General features: G+C 41.5%; 1 protein-coding gene across 1 annotated transcript in view; it reads left to right on the plus strand.

The window, feature by feature from the left end:
• The first annotated feature begins 6,824 nt into the window (after positions 1-6,824).
• The window catches only part of TNFAIP8L3 (TNF alpha induced protein 8 like 3), a 48,560-nt gene continuing 30,699 nt past the window's right edge, over positions 6,825-24,685 (plus strand). Inside the window, 2 exon segments of the mRNA XM_055715516.1 lie at positions 6,825-7,001; positions 7,003-7,081. Of these exon segments, the coding sequence (XP_055571491.1) occupies positions 6,843-7,001; positions 7,003-7,081 (238 nt within the window). The 5' untranslated portion in view covers positions 6,825-6,842.

Here is a 24,685-nt window from a genome sequence, read left to right on the forward strand (position 1 = left end):
TCTCAGCTGTTGCATCACTATTTCAGTCACAGGTGCACCACTCCTGGACTGAAATCCACAGCTTTGCTTCAGTCACTTTCCAATATGCAGATATATCTTATGAATGTAAAATGGGAGTCACAGGATCCAGCATAAAGGAGCAACCAGACCTAGTCAGCTGCAAAATACTGTATTTTTACATGATGTAACATCCAATTTGGAAAATGCTCTTAAGTTTCCAGGTAAAATGTGCAACACTGGATCTCACATTTGTCTTTTGTGGGACAGCACGATCTACCATATCCTAATAATTCAGGATGTCTAGGCAACATCATCATGTGAATAAATATCAGCCTTCAAAACACACCATAATCTGAAATGTTTGGTGGGTTGTTTTTCGTGTGTTGAAGAATACAAGAGAGCAATACAGAAATAACTACAAAAAGAATGTATTTTCTAGTCTATATAAGTGTGTAACAAACATCGTGACCATAGGAAAAAATGTGGATGTTTGCATAAAGAACAGGATTAGAAAAGTTAATGAAATAACTGATGCTAACTATAAAACCTTCTGGAAAATACGGTACAATATAGGTCCTCTATAGTTTCCTAGCAACAAATTTTTCTCTGCTTTCTCAGAGTATCATGAAGTTGTGGAATCCTCCTACACATAATTTGAAATCAGGGATGAAAACAAGGATGACCCATCTTCCAGACTAGAAGCAGAAAACTGTTTCCAACCTTGCCGAAACACAGCTCAGTAACAAGCAGCATCTGTTCGTTTAACTGTTATTTTACTCACATCTTAGACATGGTCAAAGGCTTCAATGTAGCCATCAGATCATCAGCCCTCATAATGAAGAACATAAACAACACGCGGAAAGTAAGGAATGTGACATATTTTAAAATAACTTCAGTGACCACCACAAGAATTAAAAATAATTCCAAAACATAGTGTCAAACAGGAAAATGGTTTTGACTGGCAGCTGCCTCCTAGTTTTCTCTAGACAGCATTAGAAAGGGGACAAAACAAAATCCCCTGCTTGATCCTGTATTTTACAGCAATTCCAAAGAGAAAAAAAATCTTTGAAGTTTACTTTCCCAACACCAGAACAGAGAAAGCAGAAACAAAGTTCATGTTTTGGCTGATCAGTCTTATCTTTTATTATTAGTAGTATCCTACCTGTAATGAGATCTAAAATTGTAAGTAAAATAAGTATATCATTTATAAGGGCTTTAAAATAATAAGGCCTGACTCCCTGCTCATAAAAACATGTGAGGTTCATGGCCTAACCAGTAAAATTTCCACACAATTTCCTCAAAAGAAAATTTCCACCAAACAGAATTAACAGTTACATTTTCAATTTGGGAAGGTACATTTCTTTAATTTCTTAGAATGGAAGGTTATGAATGCAAGAGTTTGCCAGTCTACAGCAAACTGCATACATAACTTGCAAGATGGGCACCCTTCTAAGCACAGATCATCATCCCACAAAAGAGTGATAAAGAATCTTTAAGAAAATAAAGACAAATATCACTAAAATAGTACAAAAATACGAAACAGCCAGGCAACTCAAATTACAATTTAATACGGAAAACCTCATTCTATGAGCAAAATCCTACTCTAAGCGAACAGAAAAGTAACAACATCCTTGTGGCCAAAAAACAGACATGAATATGTTTATGCTGCTCTGTTTTCATTGCAGTCTTGTTACTATAAGGTAAGAGGAAACAGGACAAGTTACTGCTGGGGGGGGCGAAGAAAAAAAAAAAACAAAACCCCGACAAAATCCAAGACAGAAAAAGCACACACTATGGCTGTGCTCTTTTTCTGTGTCTATAAGCATAGACATTAGCAAGCTTGCCTCCCAGTTTAACTGCTCCTTCTTTAAAAGCTGCTGCCTTTGTTCAGCGTTGCACCAACTTAAGGAAAAAGATACTGTTCCTTCTTCCTTTCTTAGTATGAGCAGTCAGAATTTGGATCAGACCAATTACTTACTGTTATTAAACTTTTCCTGTGCTATTCAACCCACAGTCCCAGCCTACTTAAGCAGGTGAAAATATCAATTTCTGACAAAATTATCCTTTTTGATTACTAACCAAGAGTAATGCAGTTCAGCATGATGTAAGTTGCACAGGAGCCCAATATTTTTCTATTCTACTTTATTTCATTTGGGATTAAAATCTTGTAAGAGCATCGTACAAGGCATTGAGGCAACTGAAGCTAAATTTCAGTCCTAGCTTTAAATCTGATATTCCAAAAACATCATAGCATAGGTTAGCACCAGTACGAGGCTGCAGTCTCAGTCTGGAACAGCTTCCTCAGCTTTTTTTTAGGAAACGTCAACAACAGACAAAGCCAGAACACAATTCAGCAAGTCCAATGGCTAAAAATATGTCCATACTATGGTAGGTATTCAGAGCTGATGCCCTACATCTCTTAGAATAACTTAAAAAGATTACAGTCTTCCATATTTACCCTCCCAACATAGGATGTACATGCACTGCCTAAATTGGATATTATAAAAATCTAGATCTTTGGACATGTACTAGCACATGAGTAAGTGTTAAAGTAATGCAGATATCTTGTTCATTATTTGAATTCTAAATCAAATACGAAAAGTGTTGGCAAATCACCAAGAGAGGCATTATTGCAACAAAAATTTATTAAAAATGCATGCAAAACATACATGTTTATGCATGCTGACTAGCTTCCAGACAGACATCCATAGAAGCTCTTGGCATGACACAGAGAATGTGCTGATTCTTGATACTAGTTATCCATGCTTTGCCAATAATGGTGCAGATAGGTGGGTTTTTTAATGAAATCTATACATATACACTGATACCACAGAGAAACTGGGGGGGTGTGTGGATATCTTAAATCTGCTACAGTACATTTCATGAGTATATCAGCCTGTGGGAGATGCTTCTCTGTTTAATACATTCAGAAGCAATGGCACTTGGATATGAAAGATATGGCACCATACACTCTGAAGCAAAATATTAGTCCACAAAATTAGAAACAGTACGTCCCATCCTAGGGTAGACCTTATTTAAATAACATTAAATTATTTGTGAGAAAAAATATAATCTTACATTTTTACATTTAGAAACAAAAAGAAGATGTAATCCTACCCATGTGCCTTTGCAATCTAAACCAGACAAGCCAAACCCCACCTTTGGTAGTGCAGAGGGGGTTCTGTTAGATTTAATAATGGAAAGAAAAGAGACTGCTCCCTGGGATAGGTCTTAAGGCTCAGTTTGAAGGAGGAAAGCTTGAGTCACAAACACAAGGGTAGTTCGCCAATCTTTTATTTAGCAGAAATAGATAACCTAACAGTTCAGGTATGGCTCAAGAGATACAGGTGGAAATCTGTGCTCTGCATTTGACTCTCAATCACAGCTTCTCAGTACCTCATTTCCCTATCTCTGAAAGAGAAAAATACTGTTATACTTATTTCACAATAGTCCTGTAAGGATAAATATACTAGAGAGATGCTATGGTAGCTGAGCTACTTAACTATTTAGAATATGATGAAACTATATTTGTGCAAACATGCAAGCGCAATTTGCAGCTAGGACAGTGAAAAAGCATGAATCCTAAAAGCGCTCTCAGGCAGATCTCCAGCACTCAGATACAATGAGTAGACAGAGGAGGATTTCAGCTAAGTTCCATATGGAAGATCAAGACCAGATGCAGCTGAAATGTGAATGGAGGAGCCATACAGCGATGTAGCTGCTACAGACAGCATCATGTAACTGGGAATACACGCAACACATGGGGCAGTTCCAATCGGCTGTGTTACCAGCTCCCCTGCTAAGTCATGTTTGTGAGATTTGCAGGCAAAAGTATTAACTGAGCCTTGAAACATTCCAGTTTCTAAATATTGCAAGAATCTTTAGGTCTACCTAGTAACAAAGGAAACAGACACAGAGCTATAGTCAGAGCTTTAGCATATAACAATGAATATGTAATTGCACTATTTGTACTAAACAAAAAATAAGTCATGAAATGTTAACTTTCTCCATGTGGAGTTTCATTTAACATGCATCTAGCTAGTACATATATTGCTGTTAATAAACCTCTAGTGCTTTTTTCTGCACCAGTATTGTAATGAGTGGAAACTATGAAGTTCAGAGCTCTAAGCATATGGAATTTTCCAGGTCACATGTTAAACCAAGTGCTGGACTCTGCTGGGCAGAGAACATTAAGGAGGAAAAAACCCTTGAATTCTAACCATATGTTTTGAAATGAAACAATATGCTTATTCTGTTACAGCTGAAAACGTTAATAACTGCTTTACAGTTAGCAGCAATAAAGAGGCACAGTAATCTTGAAACAGCATTTACTGTGGAATAGAAAGTAATTACAGCAAAAGTAATGAGAATGCCCAATGTATATATCACAAGTCTGACGTAATACAATACTGATTAAGTTATACCATTTCCATTGTAATATTTATTAGCGTGGTTATACAAAGATTTAAAAAACTGACAAGAATTAAAATAAGTGGGATTCGGTTTTCACTTATTCCATGCCAAGACTTCTGTCTTTTGGAGGGTTATGAAAAATAATCTGTCCTTTTACCAACAGAACTACGATCAATGGCAGAGAAGTGTGGCTAGTCAGAGTTTCACATTTAATTGCAATTATAGCATAGGTTCAGTACTCAGGAAAAAGAAAAAAAAAGCACATAAAAACAGGGTAAGGCCAGTGCCTAGAATACCTGGGAAGCGCATACACAGCTGCTTTGTATCAGCTCATGACATGACCCAGAACACACTGTACCAGGGAGTCCCCTTTGCCACTGGGGCAGCAGGAAGGGTTTTACTGTACATACGTCCCTGCAAAAAAGTTTGTTTTGCTTTACTAATTACAGTCATTCTCATTACAAAGTCAGAATTTGTGCAGGTTAGAAGTTACTATTAGAGTTTCATGCAATTAAAGACAGGCCAGAAGATGAATTAATTGCACTCAAATAGAAACTTATTCTTCATATTAGACTTAAACTGTTATAATCTTATTGGGGAGGTTTTTAGGTTGCATTTATGCTGGTAAAAAGCAAACAAAAACACAAGACAAAAAAAACCCCCTGAACTCTTTCCAGCTCTCAGATTCTGTTCTTGATGTGGTATCCGGGATTATAGTTCATGACTTAATCTTGGCATTTTTCTGTTGCTTTGTCGTTTATATCACCCACATCTGCATCCAGATTTTTCACAACACAATCCTAGGGTCACTTAAATTTAGATATTTTTACTTATACAATACTAATTTATGAAGTTATAATCAGCAGTATTTTGAATGTCATGTTAATTTTAATGAAAGCAGTTACAAACAAAAGTCAGAATTTGTTTTCATGGAATAAAACCTGAAAGTGTCATAACACTACAAGCCCAGGGTACGACAGCAACGTTCCAAATTACTTAACAACTAACTTTTCACTCCAGAGATCAAAGATTTGTGGGTCTAAATTCAACATACCAACAACGTGTGTATTACAGGGCTAGAAAGCTTGAGGTCTTCTATTGCTTCAGGCTCAACCTGATTTGAAGGCAGGGAAGCGTGGTAGGATTCAGCCTAGAACATAAGGCAAACTTTGGCTTCATTTTTATTATGATAGTTCTAGTTCTTACGCTCAACATTTCACAAGCCAACACTGAAAAGAATTTGACAACAGCCCTTTGAGTTTAAAGGGAGCCCTTTTTCCTTATTTTTTTATGTTCCACTATATGCTAACAGAGAGAGTCTTTGCATTTGCCAAGAGTGCTGGGCATAGTCTGATGGCAATAGATAACTTCATACATGCAACTTCAAAGCAGCATCCAGGCATTGCTTTCTCTGGCAACGAGGATCTGCATGGTTTTGGGGGAGAGTTACAGAGTAAAGAAAGAGATACCTGTGGTCTACAGCTACAGGCATAAGCCTCTGTCTTGAGACTACTGTAACCCACAGGTAAGCATTCAAGGCACCGGCTAGCTTTTAGGATGAACGTATCTATGGATCGGTTAGATCTATGAGGTCTCTTTCAGGATGACGTTTGGCGCCCAGTTAGAAAAGTACTCTTGCTACTACTTTCCCAGGATTTTGGTGCTAGAATTGAAGTGATCTTTGACCTATAACAGCAAGGAAAGGTAGAAAGGCATAAAAGCAAATGAAAAGAAAGATCTGCCAAACCTCAGAGCTGAACAATTCGTCTCAACCGTCTGAATTAAGCGCTGTCTCAGGACTGCTGTAGCCTGTGGGACGCAAGCAAAGCCTGCAGAATTCCAGCTATAAAGTTTTCACACTCAGAGTTCAAACCCAACTTCTGACATAGCCTTCATTTACCAGATTACTACACTGTCTCCTCTCCCTTGGCCTGTGGGTAACGTGCAAACAGGCAGCAGCAGAATTCACTCCTTCACTATCCTTCTGGGCACTGAAACCCAACGGGAGCTGACACTTCCCTGTTGGCCTCCACTGTTCTAATAGCAAATACTTTGAGGAGCTGGTGAAGAGGGACGTGGTGACAACTAAAGATCGGTGGAGATTCCCATAAGGAAAGGAAAAGACAAAGTGAACAGGAGACACGATGACAGCCAAGGTAAAAAAAAAATAAAAATATTCTTCTAAGTTTTGCCTCAGAAGTGGCCTGGAGCTCTCGGCAGAGGAGGGAGGCCCCTCAGCTCTCCCGCCGCGGGGCCCGCCGGGCACCCCTCAGCCACCGCCGGGCACCCCCCCCCCCATCTCCCCGCCGCAGCCGCCTGCGAGACGAACTTGTGTAACAGGCTGGGGGAAGAAGCCGATCCTCGGCCGCGCCCCCGCTCCCTCCTCCCCTCGCCGGAGCCCGCCCGTCTCCGCTCCTCCTTTGCAGCCAATGGCACTAGGCGAGGTGGCTGCATGTGGTGGCGCGGACCCAGCGCCCGGGCTGGGAGGAGAGGAGGAGGCAGCAGGAGCTGCTCGCCGCTCGCTCCCGTCTCCCGCTCCCCGGGAGCTCCTGCCAGCGGGCGCCAGCCGCACGCTGCCCGCCCCCAGCCGCCCCTCGCCCCGCCGGTACCCGCAGCATGGACTCGGACTCCGGAGAGCTGAGCGAAGGCGAGCTGGTCTCACCCGCAGGTAAGGGGGCTGCCGCCTGACGGACCGGTACCGCCGCGCCCCGCTGGGGCTGGGGGCGGCCGCGCGAAGGGGGTGAGGGTGCCTCCTGCGCGCTGCTCTGAGGCAGCTCCGGGGCAGGGCTGCGCGGCTGGGCGCTGGGCAGGCACCGCCGCCCTCCCACGGGTCCCCGGCGCCCCGCGGAGAGGCGGCCCGGCGGCAGGGCAGGCGCTGGCGGGGCGGGAAGCCGCCCCCCGCCCGGCCGCCCCTCAGGCGCTGCGGCGGCTGCGGGCAGATGGGGGGGCCCGGCCCGGGCCCCGCGCAGGGGAGCGGCTGCCCCGAAGAGTTGCCTTCGGCCGGGACGCGACAGCCGGTTGCATTAGCGGTGCTGGCGTGAGTGTGATGCGTTGTGCTTTACATCCAGAGGCTGCAAAGTTTTGTTGGGCTTGGTTAGGGGCGCTCTGCTGTCACCCCAGCCCGCAGCAGTTAGCCCAGGCGCAGAGGGGGAGGCTCCCCCCTCAGAGGCCCGCCGGCTGCTCGGCTTTTGTTTTCAAGTCCTAACTTGTCACCAAAACAACATAAAAATGCTGCTGTCTAGCTGCTGCAGCCTGCATAGTTCTTAGATGAGACAGAAGGGGGGGGGGGGGGGGGGAAATGATCTCTCCTGCCATTTCCAAGTCTCCACATTCCCCTGTCCTACAGAAACCAAGCCACTGCTGCTGGGCCATAAGCAAAGGCTGTTCTGCACAAACAGTAAGCAGGGACAATAAACTCGTATGAAATCCATCGTGCCTAGGGGCTGGTTTGCTCTACTGGCACAGCAGGCGTGCCACAGAGAACCGCCGGCAGCTCAAGGCCACCCGCTGTCCCTGCACACACCCCAGGGTCCCTGGCTCTTCAGCCAGCGGCAGTGTCACCCAGCCAGCGGCAGGGCAGGCTGCGGCAGTGCCACACTCACAGCTGGCACCCAGCAGGTGCTGGGCCATCACGGACAACGGGTACAAGAAGGGACCTGTTCGACCTCCAGCTTCCCAGGATGGAAGTCACAGGCACCTTCTCTGAAGCCATTTAACTGGCATCTGGCAGAAGTAAGTGCAGTTGGAATGATGTCTGAAATAACCCTATATTTCCATTATAGATCCAAATAGAAAGTTACCATGTTACATTAAGAGATCTTTGAGAAAAATCTTTTCACCATGACCTGTCCAGTTTAGATGTGTCCTTTATCCCAGCTGGCACCTCCACCCACCCCCAAAACCAGAGGTTTCCACACCAAACTGTTCTAACTGCAACAGGAAAAAAACCCACCCAGATATTTTGTGAAATACTTTAACTGTCCTAGTAATACAGCAGTGATTAAGTCAAAATAGGTGTTACCTTGTCTAGTCTTCCAGCAGAAGACATTTTTATAGCATAGACAAACCCAATTCAGCTTTAAATATCAGGGGTATTTACACTGATACCGTGCTTTGTGTTTTCTTACTTGAGACCTAAAGACTGAAATAAGGCTAACAGGTCAATAAAGCTCCTTATATTCAAAAAAGCTCCATTAGGCTGAACTTAGCAACAAAGACCACCAACAGCTATACTTTTTCATCCAAATATTCAGATCAGCGCATGAAGCACAAGTTACAAACATTACATTTGTAGACGAATGAATGTAATCAGCTCCTGCCAACAACTGACTCCTGAATAGGATTTTAAATAAATTAAAAATAACTACACTTGGAGATTGCCATAAGTGGTTTTTATGTCATCACTTGCTATCTGCCAAGTGTTGATGCTCATCAGTCTCCTCTCCTCTTTTCTATTCCTTCTTTGTACTATCTAAAAGAAGAAAAATCTGGTATTTTGACCATATGTGGCAGATGCCTATGCAGTAGAATAAAACTGGAATACAGCAAAAACTTGGCATTTTTGTCTTAACCACTGGCAATCATTTTTTCTGCACTAAAGAATTACTTACTGTTTGTATCCCCCATCCTCTTCCGAAAAATGCATTTTTGCTGGATTTCATTTGTTCTTTTTTTTCTCTACTCTGCCATATGTACAGTGCAGTATCTCTCTCTATGTGGGTGTTCAGTAGTCATGCTGTCAGTCACTGTTGCAGGCACAGAAGCTCAGGGGTTATAGTGTGTGTTTCAGTCACCCCCCTGTTCAGGGAGGTGCCGCACCCCACCGATCCCAGTGACCACAGACATTCTTCCTGCAGTTTATAGGGCAAGCAGAGTGCCTCAGAGGAGTATTTGGGATGAAGTCCTAGTAATGGCTCAATTTTGGCCATTGATTTTAGAACAACTAGGATTTTGTACTAAAAGCAAGACCAACTCGAAGGTTTAGCTTCCTCTCTTCGTTACCAGTCTTTGCACTACCAAGTTGGTAAAGCAGTGACTTCAGCTTACACAGATAAAACTCCTTGTAGACACTGCCCACTTCGGTTGTGCAACTGTTCAAGTCCAGCATGATAAAATTTCTCACTAGGGCTCCGTGATGCTAATGCAATACAGATGTCTAAAAATATACCCCATTTAAGGGTTTGTACTGCTCATGCAATACTTACTCAGTCTTTTGCTCTGTCCCAGTGGAACAGCACCCCTACCATTCCTGGGGCTCACATGGGTGTGCACAGGACAGGAGGCCACCTTGTATGCCCCCACCATCTGCCACACATGCTTGGCTTCCAAGAGCCAGCTGGAGTCTTACTCTGAGATCCCAGCAGCCTCATTTCCTTTAATAGCCCACTTAAAGCTGAGTCTCCAAGGAGGCAGAAGTATTTTTTCTGTATTTATTCTGAACATGTTGTCATGATAGCATCTTCATATGTCTTTGGTGCAAACAAAAAGCTCCTTATACGCAAGTAGTATTAGCTATACTTCAAAACAACAAAAAGCACCACACCTCTGCATACAAGAACATCCAGCTCCACAGCCTTGGCTTCCACAAGTCCTCACACCCATCCATTACTGCTTCATATTTGAGTTCTCTATATAGTCAAAAATTTTTGGTTGGTGTTTGTTTGTTTTTTTTCCAAAAAGTGACTCATGAGACAGACTTCTATTAAGAGCACTAAGCTGCTTAGGTCTTCACAACTCTGAAAAAAATTATGTTGTAATGCAAACAAAGTTACATGCTTACTACACCTACCCTCAGTGAAATTTCTTGGATTTTACTGTACATGCAACTAGTCATATTTCCTTCCTTGTCCTACAGATAAGCCTTTGAGAACTGAACAGGTGATCTTAAAATAGAACATTGTTCTCATTTTTTAGTGTCCACCTATTGAGAGGTTGGTTTTTTAGAAAAATTCAGTAGAGCTATGGACTACTTTTCCCCAGCTCTTTCACAGGCAGCCTGCCACATGAAAGTATGATCCTCTGTGCCACCTTTCAGAGTAGCATTTTGCCAAAATCCAGGTCATCACCAACAGCAATGATTCTGCAGGGGATCTAGAGATCCCCCATGCAAGAGAAAGATGGCAGCAGACCTTCGTTTCGTGTGCCTTGTCCCAGGTCACCTGGCTGAAATGGGCAGGAATTTGGCCATATAAGCTGTTAAGTGACTTTGATTTAATCCTTTCTACAAGCTATTAAGTCAGAACATAGATTTCCATGTCTATTTTAATGGAACTGTTGTGTTACACTATAAACATGTGATAACTAGAGACGAAATTGCCTGTATGCTCTTTGAAACAATTCATTAATTTTATGAAGTTTAACATATCCTGGAGAGTAAACTGTTGCGGGTCCCTTCTCTGGCTTTACTCCCACTGAAGGCAAAAGACATTTGGCCTAGGAAAGAGCAGCTTGCTCTCCAAGTAGAGCTGTAAACTGGTGACAAGATTTTGAATTTATTTTATTTTTAAACATTAACACTGTGGAGCCTACAACTTTGTGTGGTGCCAGGGGTAACAAAACAAAGACAACCTTACCACCAGGCTTACATCCATAGAGGCAGTGGGAGTCTTACTATTGTCTTCCATAGGGCCAAGAGCTTACCCTGCAACTCTTGGCACAAAAATATTAATTTATGAAATAATTCTAAATGCGTTATCTGAACTCTCCCTGGACAATAAATACATAGTAAAAACAACAATAGGTTTAAACATTTACTGTTGTAAACCATCCCCAGACACAAATAATTTTTCTAGAGCTGTAATATTATTTGATTTGCAATGCTTAGCAAATAATTTTTCCTGCAGATAATTTATCATGCTACATGAACTGCCTGTACTTTTGTGATATTAATCTTTTAAGCCTGTTACATATTTTAATCACTGTTTTACAGAGTTAAAATGCCGTTCAAGAGCTAATATATTCTTGTAAATATAAAATTAATTGGAAAGCATGCCGTAAGATATTTAGCACAATTATTTGAGGCATCAGTAACATACTTATGTGATACAATGTGCGAGTAGGACTTTTGTAACTTTTTGCAGTGTAACACTGAACATTTGAACAATGTTTATCATGACAAAAGGTATACTTTGCCCCAGGGAATGCGTGTGTGTTTGAACAAGGAGGATTTTTATTTAACAAAGCCTTGTTTTGATTCTACACAGACAGTTCCAAGTCAGATATGCAATAATATTTATTGACTTTAGATGAGTCAGCAGAAGTGGTAAATAACAGCATGTTGTAAGTGTGGAAGCTAGGGGTAACACAAAAAACTCAAAATAGTTTTTTTGGGGGTTGTTTGGGGTTAAAGGTGCAGACTCTAGTGGATGCTTTTGTTACAAAATACTTTCTAGCACCTCTCTAATAAAGGGCTCTCCCCTCCGTTCTGCTGGGAAACAAAGCACAAAGCTAGCTGAAGAAAGATGGGCAGGCAACAAACCTGAACTAGCATGTCATGGGAACCCATGCTGCGGACTGTCTTGCAGGGCTTTTTGGGCCACACTGCAAACTGAGGCAAGCATGTGTCCAAGTTTCTCTGCATAGACACAGTGGGCAAAAGACACTTAAGGATGAGCAGGCAGCAGCTGTCTGTAAGAGCAGTTAGGGCAGGCACATGAGCCAAGAGCCTGGTTGGGAGAATTTTTTTTTTTAAATCTCTTTACTGTACCCTCCAGAAAACACCTGGGCTGCTGACTTACATACAGACCCCTCTTTAGCACAGTGACTGTCAGATTAGGAGCCTTGTCCAACTGAAAAAAAAAAAGAAACTTTGAAAGGCAAAAAAAAAAATTAATCACACTGTAATGTTAGTGAAGATCATATATAATCCCACTTAGGTCAAGTTGACTAGAACTTGGACAAGCAAAATAGATAGTTTAGTTGAACAGGTCAATTTCTTTAGAGTTCGGGTTTTTAAAAATCAAGTGGAAATATGAACTTCATGAAGCACTGATGGAAGCCCAAGCTCACCTGCTTGTGCAGTAGCAACATCTGTGGATAAGACTGCTAAGCAGCAATAGCTAATAGCGTATGAGGTAACATTCTTTTCAATAGCTTTGATAATTTATCCTGCTTTTGAGAGGATGGCATATGAAAATATGTAGCCTCAAAAGAACTTGTCATCATGGGTGAAGCAGAATCCAATTCCCAGGTAGGGACAGTAGGCACATGAAACAAGTTATTTTAGTGCATAAATGTTTGATATTCTTGATCCAAACTACTCACTTTCAGGACAGGGTATGCTGGTGCCCCCCAGACACACAAATACCATGCAGAAGCCAGCCACAACTTTGCCACGTCAGAGATAGCCTGTTTCTTAGGCAGGGAGGGTTGATTTTATACTTAAGTGAATACTGGCTGTAAGGGGCTCTCCCTAGTGCCAAACTGAGCTGCTCCCACCTGAAACTATGATGCTGCTAGCAGTCAGTGAACAGAAAGCCTCTACTTTTCCCAGTATATGGATATGGACAAGCCTTGGTGCAGGAATTTATGATGCCAGATGAAGTTCATAGATAGGAATATGAAGCAATATCCTGCCACAGAGCAATCATGAACCATTCCTGTCTGCCGTGCCAAAGGCCTGGGGTGAGAGTGGGTTTCATATGATGTGATATTTTGGCAGTAGTGGATGACCTGTACAAAGCAATGAATGCATCTCCTCAAAACCCTCACACTTCCCATTTGAGGAACTAAATCTTTTATCCTTTCTTCTCATCTACACTAAAGACTAAGACGACATCATGGGAAGGTGAAGTCACCTGATTTTGTTGATAACAGAAGAACAAAGCTATAAACCCTAGAAAAAAGGAAAACAGTAAGCCAGATAGATGAGAAAGTTCCTGAAGACCTGGCCACCTGAGAAGCCTTTGGTATTTGCATTTTGCTCACAGCATCAGCCTTGGGTTGACAGGCATTTCCAGGTCCCAGGAAAGCAGGAAAACCCTGTAACTTTCCAAGACCGCTCACTATCTTTTCTAGTAAACTAAGCAGGACCTGGCTGTGAGCCCAAGCAGCGGTACACAATCCTTTAAACTGTTTATCTATTAATATACTTCCTGGCCCTGTTTCAGCCCATGCCAGATAGCCTCCCACAAAATGTCCTGGCATGAGACAGAAGATAGCAGTGGCCAGTATGAATTAAACAACATTTGGAGTGTGGGAAAAAATTTAGCTTGCATTCAGATGGCAGTATGATGCATGTACAACAGGTTCTGTCCCAGTTTACTTACAGAGATAGACCATGTGGTCAGAGCAGGGCACAGAAATTCTGCACTATTACCATGACTTCTGGTGCACAGCTCAAGGCTGTCCAGGCTGTTGGACTGCTTGTGGACCTCTCTCAGGGCAGCTGCCTTGGGCCGAGGCCTGGGCTTGAAGCCGTTCCCAATTAAAAGCATGTTATTTGCTCTTTTACCGCAGAAATACCTCTACCCGTTAGATTACAGGAGGGCATCCTACAGACTGAGAAGTCCAGTTGAAGGAGATTTATGGGAAACTGAGACTAACCTGTTGCTATAATCATGACTTTATACCCAAGACTCAAACATCTTCTAGGTAAGCCAAGCTGAGCTCAGACACTGGCTGGTAGCCAGTGATTTTTCTGTGCTAAGGCAGGCATCTTTAATGAAAACGTCTGAGAGAGCAGAAGTCACTTTGCTGTCTTCTCCAGTGGTCACTAGTCCCTCGTCTGTAGAGATTCTATTTTAAATCAAGTTTTATCGGTTGGTTTTGTCTAGCCTTCCTCCAGAGGAACAGAGTGATCAGTCTGTCTGTACAGATGTGGGTTTTGGCTAACATCTTTTGATGTAGCAACAGAAAATAGAGCAGGAAGATTATTTCCATTTCTGATACGAAAAAAAAACTTCACCATTAAGACATTCCCTCCGATCTTACTGGTGCTAGTTTAATATAAAGGCTAATCTTCTGAAACACAAATAGTAAAAATTAGCAGAAGAATACCTCACTACTACCGACAAGCATCTCATTTCTGGCATTAACTTTATTCAAGTAGTTTTTCCTGTAACACAAGCTGCATTTTCTCTCTTTCTCTTTGAAGAAATGTCTTAACACTGTTATGTTAGCATTTCCTTTCCAAACAGTTTTCTGTTTACTTTTAGAGCACATAGTTTACATGGTCAAATCACTGACAGGTGCAGATCAAACAAATACAAGTTTCTTAGACTTTCCAGAGTGAGGGGGGTTTGAGTATTTTTTTTTTTTAAATGAAGATAACCATCTCTCATAATTTCTCCCAACAAAACTTCTGTGGTTTATACTGTTATGTCAGGTGAATGTCTATGGCTGTTGTTTACTTGCATTTCATTTTAACTTTGTGTATTTGTGCATTGTTTCCCTTTAACTCTCAGAAGTCAGAGGGAAGTAGGTTCAGAGGAGTGACCTTCATGTCCACCTCAAAGCAAGTTTGTGCCTTACTATTTTGATACTCATCAGTATCAGTAGCAGGTGCAAAAATCATCAGTACAGTCACTATGACGACAACTACTGGATTTCTTAGAAAATACTAAAGAATCAACAAGGAGAACTGCTGACTTGGATTACAGATTTAGGAACGGGGTAAAAAGTTCAGGCCTAGGTATATGTAAAGACCACTTCCACAAACTTTCTAGAGTGCCAGGACACACCATTCTGACCAGCTTGGACTAACTGTTGCCCTTTAACTATACCAGGACCTATATGACCAAAAGCAGAAGTTTTTGTTCAGTGATTAAACATCACCTTTATCAGAAACCAGCTTCTATCATATAGATTTAGCCCAACCTCAGCTATGAGGCCTCTCTGGTTTCTCTCTTACCTGTGTTTGTTTTTAAGAGTATTTCCATTTCATAAGAAGGAATAACATCACACTTTGTATTCTTGGAGCAAATATGGATGAGATTTCACTCTTGCCTGCACACACCCCCCAAAAAAACCCCCAAAAGCCCCCACAAAAACCAAAACACCCCAGACCGGTATATTCATCCAAAACAGTCACCACTGACATTTTTCCACAAAACACTTCCCCTTACAGAAATCTTATGAATTGATGGAAAGCCAAGAACAAATCATCTTAAGGACAGATAATACCAGCGTTCTCTGTAATTCCATAATTTAACTTTACAGTTTGGATTAAATCAGATGCCTTCGAACAGTCCCAGTACTTAGTTGTTAATCAACTGGTACCTGTTTATCTTCCAGACCAGAATATTCCTGTAGTTTTGAGCCTGCATTCCAAACTGTGACCTAGGGTTCTTTTTAACTAGTTTGTATCATTCACTTAAAAGTTCAAGAGAAAGTTGTGCTGATTTTACTCAGTGCTGGCTGTTTAAAAGCATAGTTATGTAGAGCCAGGAAATAGCTGCTTTCAATGTTATGTTGCTACATGCAACAGCTTGTGCCAGTAAAACTGGATGTCAGGACTACATCAAGAACAGCGAGTGGAACGGCATCCTGGAAGGACATGCAGAAATGCCTCATGCTTTGAAATAAGGCCCAGAACCTGCAGTGTACTGTGGCACACAGAAGACAAGGAAGGTCAAAAGCCTCACTGCACCCTCCCTTTGACTGCCACATGCTACCAGAGAGCAGCAGGAATGCAGGTGCAGAGATTTTGACTATATTTTCCATCTTCAGACCTCCAGAATCTTTTTCAATTCTTTCTCTTTCCACCCATCCTCACCTTTTACACTAGCAATTTGCATTCCTTCTCCAGATAACCTAGAACAATGTGACTATAACTGATCTCGCATTTCCCCATGCCTCAGCCAATACACTATTCTTTTGCAAGCCTCAGTTCTTCCAGTATTGATCTGATTCTTCTGTCTTAACTCATTTCTCAAATATTCTTGGGTTTATAATTTCTGCCACTATGAAAAGGAGTAACTGCTATCAGGTTACATTTCATGAAAGGGAAAACTGATGGGAGTAAGATATTGCCTTGTCTTTGTAATTAGAGGTATTAGAAACAGATTTGCCTTGCGAGAGGAACTAACCTGCCTCCTCTGGCAAACAAACAATATAGACAGTGGGCTTGCAAATGAAATTGATGTCATCTTGATTAGTAAAGCATGCTGAGAACAGGAAAGTTAATTTTATCTTGAAATACTGAAACTGGTAGATGCAATATTTGCCAAAAAGTGAGAATAGAATAGTGGCTCCACGGGTAACAAAAGCTTCCCCATTATTTCGAGTGCATTCCTGAACAAAGTTACTTGGAGAAACAGTATATCCTCACCCGTGTAAGATCATATCACTGGGCGTGAATAGTAGGTCCAGGGGAGAATTGCATTTCTCTCCAAGTACAGCAGCCTGTAACTGTCACTGATCAAATCGGGTCAGAGGAGGATGCTGCTTTCTAGTGACATATCTTAATTACAAGGAATAAAGGAAAACAGAACCTAGGCCTTTTGCAGTGTATTGTGATGAACCATGGTAAACTTGGGCGGGGTAGAGCTGTATGCCAATGTATTTTCTTAAAAGTTCTAATGTTTCATTAAAAGATATTGCAAGAGAACTCTCAGAGGTTGCCTCTAGAAAGCAAGCAGAAGCTTTGAACAGCTGTGAAGGCAAGAGATACTTCTAAACTCTCACTTAGGAGAAGAATGCCTCTTTCAGTGTTCTGCTGCTAACGAGACAAAGATGAGAGCACAGAAATACACAAGGGAGGCTTTAGGAAAAGGACTTGAAGTCGAGGAATTGACAAAAAGGTGTAGGTTCACCAGAACACCAACACAGCAGCTACATCCACCTTTCCACTCTACCACGGACCTAGCGGAGCTGAATCAAACTCAAATCAGAGCTGAGCCTGCCCCGTGCAGGGCAAGCAGCTGCACCGACATCTAGATTTCTTCCATCACCAGGGTGGATAGAAACAGGGTCCCCATTTTCCACCACAGCATCTCTCTGATCACTAACTCTACATGCCAGACCCACCTCGTTCATCCTCAGTCTGCAGCATCTTGTGTGTGACTGGCCAGAACTCAAGAGGACACATCATCCTGCCCAGCAGAGAGGGAGGGAGACAGGGAGAGCATAGCTCTGCTCTGGTGCAGCCCTTCCCTGCTTGCTTGGTATGGCACAGCAGGAGAGATGTGCTCACATTACATGGTTTTGCAGCCAAGATGTCTGTGCAGCTTTCAAATTCCCAAAAGCTATGTCTATGCTTGCCCATCCATGTACAGAAGATGAGTAACAGTTGCTCTTTTACTGCTTAGAGCTCTGTGTATTTACCTTCTAAAACTTCTCTAGGAAAATACTGGCTTGTCAATAGCTGAGCACTATTAAGACTGAGACGAGTGATGTGTAGGAAGAGAATTTAGGGTGATGGTAGGGGGAACCATTATTCAATGTTTTCCATATTTTCATGTAACAGAATTTAATTTCCTTGCAGTCAATGACAGGCAGGTAGAAAGATGCATGTGAAATACCTCTGGATGTGCCCTCAAATAAAGCATGATTAGACATACCAAAAAACCAATGCAGGCAGCCACAGACTGCGAGAGATTTTTAAATTATATACTTGTTACTGAAACAGCTTTTCTGTATTTGTAGAGTTCCTTTTTTCCTCATAACTACATTTGATGGCAACTCTAATAGCATGTGTGCTATTATGTTAAACAACTAACTCCAGAATATTTCATTTCTTTCCTCATTTTTTACAGATATTAAAGCAGTAGTTATTCTTCTTAATAGGGATTATAATTTAGGGACAGTTGATGCCTGTGCTTAGTCACTTCATCAATGACTAAAATACAGAGTCTGTCTGCTCTACAGGTCATATGTTATTAAAGAGATTGAAGACAAATCTTTAAATAAGTACTTAGTTTGTTTTTAAAGCAATGTGGCTTCTTTACCATGATAAAAGCGATAAAAATACACATGACATCATACAGCTTATAAAACCCACAGCAATTTTATTGCTGACAATTTTACAGCTATCTACTTGAATTCATTTTGTTTGAAACTTGCCTTGGTCTAACTTTTTTTGAGCTGAAAACTTTTAAAATACAAACAGCATGTGACTGAATATAACTTTTATATTTATATGTAAACTGGATGAAAGTAATTTTCCTAGAGTAAGGAAATGGAAATGCTGTGTATAGAAAAGCTAAATACTTTCAAGTCTAGACTTCAGTATGTTTTTTGACATCATCCCAAAAGAGGCAGAAATACAACAAACAATATAAAGGCAGCTTCCTTTGTAGGAACACACAGAACATCAGAAACAGCTTAGTAAAGAGGACAGCATTTTGCAGAAAGGAATTCATTATCCCACTGGTTCACTTTTTCACTCTAGTAATGATCATGCCCCATTACCATGAGTGAGGTGTATACACACATCAGTAAGACTTTAAAGCTAAATTTTAAATTTTTAACAAGTGTCAAGACTTGACTATGTCACAGAAGGTATAGGCTCTGCAACTCTTGAGAAGTACAGCGTGGAATAACAGCTCTGGGGAAGAAGAGAATGCTATGGGGCATTTTTGTGCCATCAAAATTGCAAACTGTTATTAGGGATATCTCTACCTTGCCATAGTCACCACCCCTCTCCCCCCCCCCCCCCAACACACACACATTCCCGCCCCCACCCCCCACCCCAGGAGCACCGTGATTGGGAAGCTGCCTCCCAAGGGAGAACTGTACACAGTGCTGCTGCTATGCTGGAAAAAACCCTGCATCTTGACCATTTTCACCTCTTTCTCAGGCCTTGAGGGTAGCACACCTGGATTGTGCTAGGAGCTGCAGTAGATTCTCTTGTTGGGGGTTTTCCTGTTTTCTTTTTAGCAGATCCACCAAAAAAGCCCCACTCCAAAATGTTTATATATGTAGACACACATAAGATTGGTATCTAAAGTTACTTTCACCTGGGCTTATATATACAGACACACGTGCCCATTTTGTGATGGTGCGGGGGAAAATGGAGGTTAGCTTGCTTAAACCAAACCATTTACAGTGAAATAGCAAGTAAAAATTAATCTCAGGATGGTACTACCTGAGCCAGGAAAAGCAGGGTGACCAGTTCTCCACAGCGCAGCTACTCAGGTAGAGCAGACATCACAGAGGAAATGTTAGATGGCTACATTTAAATGTTATAGGGAGGATGCTACTGTGATATGCCAAGATATGTCAGATTTGAGCAGATGGAATGCTGATTTGGGGGTTATGTAATTCAAAGCTGTTTCTAAGAGCACACAGGGATAGATACATGCAGAGTGACAGAAAATGGCAGTATTTAAGAAGCTTCACCATGTTTCCACATGCTCATTTGGAAAAAGATGGAAAGAAAATATGCGACTAAGGTTTTCCAGGTTTTTCTTTTTTCAGTTTTTACATCATTAAAAAAGCAAAACAAACAGTGGCAGGATTTCTTTCTTCATATAACATCCCAGCAGGTATGTGTACTAGTAATACTGTGTTCATATCAAGCCCGGACTTCCACATTAGTAATTTGTTCACCAATTTAATAAACTGTAAAAGGTATTTGTCATTTGTATATCTTTTAAAACAAAACTTTGCCACTTTCCATTTCTGTTAAGTAACACCTTCCTGAATTTCAAAGCCAATAGGATTTGAGATTTAAGGACATTGTAAAGATACCAGTCTAATTTCTTTGTGCAGCCTCCCATACGATACCCTTTCAAAATGTGACGGATGAAGTACTGGACTGACAGCAGGGTTTTAATCACAGCCTTAAGCAAGTATTTCAGTTGTATTTGTCCTCCCCTTCCTGGTCTGCTTTGTCTGTTTATCTTTACTATTTTTAGGTCAGGATCATCTTTCATTCTAAGTTTGTGCAGCAAGAATCCCAAGATGTTATAGTAAAAGCTAGTAAATACTAATATCAATGCAGTGTGCGGACACTGCGGATATTTTTATAGGTATTTATGAGAGAACTTCCATCCTAGAGATAGAAGCTGCATCTCTGCAGTTAACGAGTCATCTTAAATATGAAAGATACATATGCATTCAATATAGTTTTTCAGAAATCTTTCATAAAAGGCTGCAGTTGAAGCACTAATTTATCTTAACCACACTTGACTTCTTGTCATATTAAACAGATGACTGCAATTACTTTTTTCAATAAGCAGTGCTACTGCACATCATAAGACAATAAAGGAATGGTACAAACAGAAGTAGAAAATTCATATTTTTTAGCAACTCAACTAAAGAACACACTTAGGATTTTTAGCCCATTTTTTTTCCATTTGCTTCCAATTCTAACTGCCTAGGTCTCTGGCAATGAAACCATGTTTGGAATAAAAACAGAACCCACAATTTGAAACTGTCATGCATTGCTTTGTTTTGCTTCTCCCTTTAATACATGAACCTCTTACTGAAGTGAGGAAAGCCTTTCACCCAAAGAATTTACCAGAACAAAAGTTCAGCAGAATTAACATGCTCGTGACTGCTGGCATATCTTCTGATACAAGTCTTTCAAAATATAGGTTGGGATCAAGCATAAAAAGAGCTCCTGATTAAGGATAGGACACGGGCTTTCTTCCATGGCTGTGACTGTGGTGAATGTAAGACCACAGTCTCCCCGAGAAACCCACTGAGTGAAAAGTATTCCCCACAGCATGCAGAGTCACTCTATGTTCTTCATAACCGGAGTTTCAGTTCTTCTACATAAAGCAGTTTGTGTGGACTTTACATATATAACCCACCTACACTGTAACCTTCGAGAAGATGCTCGCTGCCAAGCTCACTTGTGTACAGGCCAAGGAATATGGACATTTTTCCAATCCTGTCTGTTAAGACTTTTCTGCAGGAAGCTGGCTTTCTAGGGTGTGAATTTGTGCTTTAAAACCATCTGCCCTCTGGTGCTTCATCTCAGGCAATACCTTAGTGGAAGGAATAACAAATCCAGTTCTAAGGTGACAAGAACTGGTAACCTGGCCCTAAATCTCAAATTCTGGAGAGCCAGACGAAACCTGTCCTGAAATATAATGAACTCCAAAATCAGGTCTTTTTATTAATTACTCCGACAGTAATCTTGCCTGTAGAAACACAGGTTGAAGATTTACTAGTAAACAGCTGTAGTGGATAGTCTATTTTCCTTCTCTCCCTTATCAAGCTCAGTTTATTTAATCTAGAATTGAGATCACTACAGGACATTTTCCCCACACACATGTACTGGAAAATTGCTAAAGTTAATGCACACAGGGATCAATGTCTGCTGGAGACAGAACAAGAAGCACTCAGCATATTTGCAAGCCAGGGAGATTTAGTCTGACATTAGGAAAACCTTCCTAGCTGCAGGAGTTACAAGCACTGCATTAAGCTCTGAAGGGCTGTTGGTCTTGAACAGATTAGACAAGTTTGTCTTCCAGCCTGCTGGTCTTATCTCAGAGAAGGGAATGGATCAGATTATAACAAGTTCATTCCTTCAACCTCATGTTTCTATGATACTGAAACAATACACAGCAATTCAAAGCTTAGTTTGGTGATGTAAACAATTTTCTACACCAAACCAGATAGTTATCCTGACCTTGCTTTCCATGTGAGCAGATAGAATGACCCTTGCCAAAAATCTGTCCTTAAGTCCATCTCATTTTCAACACCAATAGTCTTTTGGATACAACCTCCAATCTTTGTAGAGAGCGTCATTACTTCAGTTGATACCTGTGTAGAGAGAGCTCACCGATCCTAATGTTAGCCAAACAACCCCTGCTGGCTGCAACTTGAGCCTTGTTCATTCATCAGCTACTTATCACCAAGTTGCAGGTGATTTTTAATATAAACATTGATTTCCAAAGCATAAATGCAGACAGGTCAGTTTCAGAGGCTCATAAAAAGACACAGCTGAAAAAATTAAAGCAAGCCACTTGATTATTCTTATCCTTCCTTGTCTGCAGCAAGCTGGAAAACCACGGACTGCATTCAACTGTGAGATCAGGGTGCACCACTTCTGTGTATCTCATGCTATCATATCACATTCACAATCTCCCTAGATTTAATTCAGATTAATCCCTCCCAGCATCACCTCGGGTATTACTGATCCTTAATTGCTACAGCAGGCACTGCCCTATAAACTCTGGCCTGCGTTCACCTCCGCGGAAGCCAATGTACCCGCAGAAGCCAGGTGCAGCCACCTTCTGTGCCAGCTGGCTTTGAAAGCAGAAAAAGAGCCAGTCTAAGTCATGAGCAAACTACCTGGAGATCTGTCAATAATATCTCATATTTACATATCGTATAGCCATTATTGACACCTACTGGCAGGCTTCCCCCCCCCTTAACTAATAGTAAAATATAACTATCTCCTGTAGATAGTTGTAGATGCAACTTGCCTAATGCCCACTAGGCACTCTGTGGGTGTAAATTACACCTGGAAAAAAGGAAGGTCGACTTCTGCTCAATTAAAAATAGACCGTTTACTCCCAGCCTGCAGACTGATTTCATGTTGCTTTACAGCTTAACAGCACAGTGAGGCCAGGAGGCAAATTAATGCCAAGCGTAGTTGCTGAGGAGCATATATGCTTCCTGGAAAAACTGACAGTGCAATTTTAAAATAAAACCCCCAGATGTTTAATGTATAATGTCATTATAACAAAGCCATATATAGCAGCAAAGAAATGAAGGGGGGAAAAAAACTCTTTACAAAAGTAGAACTGTTCCTGAAGTGGCCTAAGATAGACTAAACACACCATCTATCTTAGAAATCTGATTTTTAACTAGAAATAAGAAAGGAGTGTTAGAACCTATGAATTATAGTTAGCTTTACTCCTTTCTTCATAGTGCTATAACTTTCCCTTGGAAAAATCTAAACAAGCTGACGTGGGGGCAGGGAGGAAGACTTTCTCACCTGCAAGAGATGAAAGAAACAAAGTTTGGTAGGTTATAGGTTACATCTTCACAGCTGGAGAACTCCAGAGTCCTGTTGTGAATTCCAGCCTCATCCTAAGCCATAAGGAAAAGGCTTGAGTCACCTCCCAGGGGCTTTGGCTGCCATGCAAGGGGGAGCAGGATGCCTTCAGGTCACTCAGCTGAACACTGGAACAGGTCCCAAGTTGCTCTGCTGAGTCTGTAGCCAGGAACACCAAATCTTTCATTCGGTTTTTATGAATTCAGAATATGGCAAGGCTAAGAAACCAGTCTTCGTCTCCAGACTACAGAAGGAGAAAGATGCAGGCTGCCTTATGGAGACAGGACTCTAAAGTATGGTCTTGCCTTCCATTTACCTGCAAGCCAGCCTCTGGGAGTGGCAAGTTTGAAATTTGTAAACACAAGTGTTTTCTTCAGATTTATCATACCGGGGAGACAGGGGAAAAGTCATTTTTCCTCTGGAAGAGTGTGCTACAGAGTCACTCTGGGTTATGCAAGGAAAGCAAATCAGACCAAACTTACTGAAATGGAATACTTGAGCAAGACTACTACAGAAAGCAATTAGCACAATATTCAGCTATTCTGTTCCCAGAAATGAACTAATCAAGCCTTGATGATATTTATTTGAGTATTAAAGGAGTTAAATGTTCATCTGTCTCTTAGATGAAGACAAAATACCTCAACAGAAAGCAGTTAAAATATAAAAAAATGGTATTCCCAGGGACCACGTGAGCTTACACCGTAAGAAAACATTTCTGTTAACACCACTTGAGTGTGGAGCACACACTTGCTTTTATGCTGGTTAACCCAACAGTTTTCTCTCTTTTTTTCAGATTACTAAAGAGTATCTCTGCTTTAAAAAATAAACAACCAACAAACCAACCCAGAAAGCCACACAGCCTAAACAAGCAAAAATTCAAATGCTGCCAATCTAACCTAAATATTAAAATCACAGAGTAAGCAGGAGTCTTAAATACACGGTCAGGCAGATCAGCGGACATGCTACCACACGTAGTGCCAGCAGAGTCGGCTCCTTGGCTCATGCAGAACTTTGTGGAATGTCCTGCCAGACACCACTATAAGTTTATGACTGAAGAATTACAGCTTCAAATCTTTATATGTTTAGATTGGCTTCTTTCAAAAAAGTTTTTTTTGTTTTTTAAAGCAACTTACACAAGCAGTTGGATCCATTCTCAGTTTTATGAGATAATGAAACACAACTGTAGTGAACACCCAAGCAAGCCCTGGTTCCACCTGTGCTTGCTGCTAGAGCAGCACAGAAGGACCAGGACAGCCCTGCCCTGTACCCACCCCCCAGCGCTGTGGGAAAGCTGCTGTCTCCTGCAGGGATTTTCCATGCAGGCACAGAATACTGTTGTAGGCTCCACAGAATGGCCACCAAGCTAGACCAAGGCTC

This window comes from Falco cherrug, chromosome 7, assembly GCF_023634085.1.
Source record: "Falco cherrug isolate bFalChe1 chromosome 7, bFalChe1.pri, whole genome shotgun sequence".
In the NCBI taxonomy this organism is placed as follows: Eukaryota; Metazoa; Chordata; class Aves; order Falconiformes; family Falconidae; genus Falco; species Falco cherrug.